Below are 5,546 nucleotides of genomic sequence, written 5' to 3'. Positions count from 1 at the left end.
ACTCGGTCGCTGTTGTCTCCCGCTCTCGCTCTAGTGCTTCTCACTACTTTTTTGAACATTGATGGAGTCACACATTTTTTGTAAAAATAAATCATAAAAGTGGTTTGTTCATTAATCAATTTTTTTGGTTTGTTTTTATTTTAAAGCTCTGGTGCAATCTCTGAAATGGGATCTCAATGTGCATTTTTTATTATAAATCTCTACAATGTATTTTTGCTGGAGTCGAACAGAAACTGTTCTTCTAAAACAGCAAAAAATGATAAAGTAAAGAATATTTTCCTATTGTTATAAAAACAAATTAATCTAATAATATCCATGTTTTAGATTGGATCAGATTAATATTTAAACATTACACATACTTTGTGCAGCTTTGAACAGACCTTGTACTCTTTAATATTTGCATAGTCAATATCAATCACCTTTGCATTCAAGGAGCAAGATTAATATCTGAACTACATTTTCCACAAAAAAAAAAAAAAAACAATAGTGGAAGAGTCTCCAACGCAATAACATTTGACCTCTGTGGTATTCATGTTACCAAAATACATTTGCCATTTTTTTGTTCTAATTTAAACTTTTTTTATTTAATTATTTTTCCATTGATCACATGAGGAAAAAGATGAAAGACAGGAAACACCACATTTAACATATGTGCATTAAATAACATTTTCAAATGTGTTGTTTCACACACTGGCATTAAACCTCCACATAGTCATCCTCAGTTGCGTGCGGATATCTCAGTATGAAGTCAAAGAAAGAAATGAGAGGTTTCCATTCACTCTTTGGCTTCTCTGAATGAAGCCCCATCAGTCTGAGAAAGAAGAAACAAAGAATGTCAGGAACAAGAAACAAGTCTGTAAAAATTGTCAATGAATAAATAGTAACTAACTGTGTAAAGGATAGTGAATTTTTTTTAAAATATCATTGATTGGCTGTTCCTAAGGAGAGCTTCTCAGATTGCCTGTGTTGTCCTGACAGGATTTGCATCATTAATAAAATGGTTTTATCTCCTTAAAGTTGATAAATCCTCCACCTGAAGAAGTTGAGAGCTGGGTCCTTTTCCAAGCTCCTCCAGATCTTCTCCAGCAGTTGCACACTGGCATTAACGGAAACATCTGCAGCTTGATTATGGAGAGAACCGTGACTGGAATCACTGTAATCCTTATTTATTCCATCTGGATAATAAGGAAAACCTCCATGGCTGCACTTTCCTGTCAAAATGAAAGTCCGGTTTTAAGAGGTCCGTCAAAGAAGCTCCTCAATTTACTAATCCATTCTCAGACCTCACAGTTTTCATGACTTTTTAAAGATTGCTTTATACATTTCACACATAATAGCAAAGAATAAGTATGTACCAAAACCTTTGACTGTATATTGACTGTAGTTGATACAGTAAATGTCACTTCTATACCTGTAATCTGTGATCAAAAGTCTTACCTTTTGGTATGAATCTTTTAGCGTATCCTGATGTCAGAAACTTTCCCTTAATAACGCTTTCCTTAATATTTTCAGACAGTCCATTGGAAGAGTCATCACATGTCTCCATGTCCTCATCTGGAAGAAAGATAAAAACGTTTTATTGCTTTACATGTTTCAGAAGCACACACGCGCACACACACTTACTTGCAGCGTGGGGTATGGGCTCTTCTGGATTGATCAGTGCAGGGCTCGGTGTAATTCAGCTCAATCCAGTCACTGTGACTGTAGAAATCCTTTCATTTATCAAACAACACATGTGTGAGTTAATAAAGGTTCAAACTTCCAGTTCATATAATCACTTTAGTATAAATCAAACTTTATCTCTGCAGTTTAACTGAAATCGGTTGGTCATATGATCCCATAAATGAAAACTTCTGTATCATATTTGCATGATTCTCATTCAGAGCAATGATGAAGCGTTCGCTCACCTGTAAAGTGTGGAGGACTTTCCCAAGCTCCTCTCTTGCTTCGTCAAATTTCTTTTTTTCTATGCATTCTGTGATAGCCTTCATTCGTCTGGTTATTGATTGTTTTCCCTTCTGAAATGTTTAATTGTCAAAATGTTCTTCCGGATGATTACCAGGAAGATTTGCTATATCTCTCATCACATTGTAATATGAGATCGTTCTTATGCACGTTTCAAAGTTACTTGCTAATTCTCTTCGATTGCAGGCCTCTGCCAGTGTCTGTGAGTCCAGTGGTAGTGGCTGTGTTCAGTGGTAGTGGCTGTGTTCAACAAAGTAAAACAAACACATACTATATGTTCATATTGTTCATTGCCTAGGGGGAGGAGAGTGGGGTGAGTTGTGCCAGTTTTTACTCAAAGTGACTTTAAAGTGAGGCCATGGCAGTAATGCCTTCAACTTAAGGATGTACATATATTTCAGGATGTGGTGCATCCCTGAGAACAATAACTTTGGATCTGAAATCAATTGTTTCAGAAATATAGCTCTTGGAAAAAAAGTGGTCTCATGGCACAACTTGCCCCTGGTGCGGGGGAAGTTGTGCCTTTGGGAGAATACATTGGGGGTAAATTGTGCCAGTGATTTCTGAAGTAAAACAGAACATTTTAATGTTCTGAACCATACTGCTATATGAAAGCAAGATAAATTCAATACAAAATTACTAATTTAAGGTTTATTTAGATATTGTCACCCTGGAATACCATAGCATGCGTTTTTCCTACTACGGTCAATTGCAAAGGGATTTTGTATTGAACACAACTCTGGATCACAGTGTCACAGAGACAAGGGGGCGGGCTCATTTTACTCAGACGACCAATCAGTCTCTCAGGATCATTGTGAAGCTATCAAGCTACGCCCTAGCAACCATTTAGAGCACCATAGCAACACAATATATGATATTTGTGAATCATTTCAGGCAAAAAGGCTTTGGCAATAGATGTCTGTTGACATAGCACTGTCTGTCAATTATGTAACATATAAGAATAAAGTGACTAGGCTAATTTCTAAACATCCTATTGTGACATAGGCCTCTTAAAAACGGAATAAAACTTCTCTTTAATAACATAGTGCAAACTCAAAATTGAAATCAGTGTTAGCTAAATTAAACAAATAGCAGGCAGGCCTAAGTCAAACAGTGATGAGGCATGCCCATCTCCTCACTTCTCAAGATTATCCCCTGTGAGTATGTAGGTCTAGGTGGTCTGGATCTGGCACAACTTAACCCAGGCCCTTTGGCACAGATCACCCCGGACCCACAAGTTTGAAAAACTAGCATGATCCAGCAGTTAAGAGCTAACATCATGCTAACTGTATAGACTCATTGTGTAGCCTACTAAAGCACTAAAACATGTGTGAAATGTTTTCAAACTTGTCTATAATTGTTCAGACACTACAATCAAAAAACCTTAATCATAGAAATTTTACTTTGAAAGGGAAAAAACAGTTTTTTGCACTAAAATGTGCTTAACTCTCATGCCATGTGTCTCTCTTCTTTGGAGGATGAGTAAAAGTGATTGCTTTTCAAAATTATGTGGTCACATGACCAATTTCTTCTATGGTTTTCCAGAAACAAGGGTGGAACTACTTCCCCCCCCTGGCACAAATCACCCCACTCTCCCCTACTCCAAGCTTATGAATAAATTTCATATTCGAAAATCACCAATGAAATCTGACAACTTGACAATCTGAATTTATTTACGAATACTTTTTTTTTTTTTTTTTTTCACACAGTATTTTGTATTTGTATTTTAAATACATTTTCATGTATTTATGCCCATCTCTGCCTATAGGCACCTACAAATGACAAAAAATGGCATTTTTCAGACTGGACCAAGCTAATCCAGGAGCGTGCGTCTCAGAACACTGACGCTGCGTCTGAAATCAAATACTTCCCTACTATACAGTATGCGAAAAACAGTACGCCAACAGAGTAGGAAGTCAAAATACATAGTATTCGAAAACCAGTAGGTGAAAAGTCCCAACTACTGACCAACTACTTCCGGCGAGATTCTGTGTGCATTCGATGGACACATTACTGTCCCAAGAGGCCACGGGAGAGGATTTATGAATGGAGGTGAAAGGACGCAACTGTCGCTGGTAGGTCATATGATAATGTCACGTGATAATGATAACATGACGGATGTAGTGCGTCCGGATTACATTCACACTTCACGCATTCATGCTGTATAGAACATACTTTTTTTAACAGACTCGAAGTTCAAATTCAAATATAGTACTACTCAGACAGTACGAGATTTCGGACACAGTTTGACTGTTTCTCCAGCAACCGGAGCCTCTAAGGCAGCTGATGACTTTACCAATCAGTGATTGGCTCTTTTACTTAGAAGGCGGGACTTATTCCACCATATTGCAAGTAACACTTTCTCCCATTCATGAGTGAACCATCTTTGTACATCTATAGTCTTTGGAAAAATTCCCTTTTTTTTTTTTGATGATGATGATAATCAAAATGATTCAAACCAAACGTGTTGGGTTTCTGTGGAAACTTTTGTTAAATAGGGCATTAAACAGTAAAGGTGACCAGGAGTATAGGCTAAAAAGAATTATAATATTGATGCTATTTAAAGTAAAACTTACCTCTTCTGCTATCAAACAGTTTGAACATTATGATAGAAGCTTATGTCTATTTTAATTTAAAAACAAAATACAATCATTGTTAAAATGTCACACGTGTTGCTTTGTTGGAGCACAGCAGATTTCTGTACAATATATAAATATATTCGTACCGGATTGAAGCCTGGGTCAACACTCTCGCAGACCTTTTCAGTCGCACGTAGGATGGCCAGTCTTGTGATGTCCTGATGACTTTTAGAGTTTGGCTTTTGTAGAATATGAAAGGTCTGAGCACCAATCAGAAGACTCAACAGAAGAAATGTGCTCCTCATTCTCAGATGATTACGAATATGAAAAACAATTCACAATATCACGGATCTTCTGAGAAACAACAGATGCTGGACGGGGTTTTTAAACAAAAAAAATGTAATCCATTAATTTATATTTACACTGTTGGTGCTCCTTACACATTGGAAAAAGTTGTATAGATAAAATAAAGATTTCATAACATTTTACAAGAAAATACTATTTCTCTACTTTAAAAAAAAGGTGTGTTTAATTCAATGTTATTTGTGGTTTCATTGCAATTATTTGTGAAAACTACTAGCAATTTCTGACTTAAAGCTGTTTCTACTTAAAAAAAAAAATCTTTTTCAGTGCAGGAAAATGTGAAAATGTAAAGAATATTTCAAGCATATTTATATTTACCTCAACACAGCATTCTCAACTCTTCCTCACACTGCAAAATCCCTGGTGTTAAATTAACACTGCTTTGTGTTTATATGGGAACCAGCAGCAGGGTGTTAAAGTAAAACTGAAGCAGAGCTAGAGATAATGAGATAATTAAGTGATTAATTGAGTGATAATTGTTTGATTATTGAAGATACCTGATAATAACAAGCAAAATCAATGAAGAAAAGGGAAAAAATTAAATATGCTAAATTGCTGAGTAATAGAAGAATTCTAATATCAGTAAATAAGAATCAGCAGGAGATGATTCTGAAAATGAAAAGCCTTGGGGGTGGAAAG

At 36.1% G+C, this 5,546-nt stretch overlaps 1 protein-coding gene across 12 annotated transcripts; it reads right to left on the bottom strand.

Moving 5' to 3' along the window:
• Positions 1–247: 247 nt before the first annotated feature.
• LOC308691569 (uncharacterized protein) lies at positions 248–5,299 on the bottom strand. 12 transcript variants are annotated; one of them, XM_081366932.1, is made up of 8 exons: positions 5,226–5,269; positions 4,691–4,850; positions 2,129–2,205; positions 1,908–2,018; positions 1,624–1,712; positions 1,438–1,554; positions 1,034–1,211; positions 248–811 (listed from the first exon to the last, which is right to left on the bottom strand). In XM_081366932.1, exons 6-8 carry the CDS (start codon positions 1,544–1,546, stop codon positions 697–699), a joined length of 402 nt encoding a protein of 133 aa, XP_081223058.1. In that variant the 5' UTR covers positions 1,547–1,554; positions 1,624–1,712; positions 1,908–2,018; positions 2,129–2,205; positions 4,691–4,850; positions 5,226–5,269; the 3' UTR covers positions 248–696. The 12 variants fall into 12 exon arrangements, 10 of the variants coding, with proteins under 10 accessions (XP_081223058.1, XP_081223055.1, XP_081223057.1 ...); XM_081366931.1 differs by having other exon boundaries at positions 365–811; positions 4,691–4,915; positions 5,226–5,299; XM_081366930.1 differs by having other exon boundaries at positions 365–811; positions 4,691–4,804; positions 5,226–5,297.
• Positions 5,300–5,546: the final 247 nt, after the last annotated feature.

The sequence above is a fragment of the Scardinius erythrophthalmus genome (genome assembly GCF_964197995.2).
Source record: "Scardinius erythrophthalmus genome assembly, chromosome: 1".
NCBI classification, from domain to species: domain Eukaryota; kingdom Metazoa; phylum Chordata; class Actinopteri; order Cypriniformes; family Leuciscidae; genus Scardinius; species Scardinius erythrophthalmus.
This window is presented reverse-complemented; position numbering and strand designations above follow the sequence as displayed.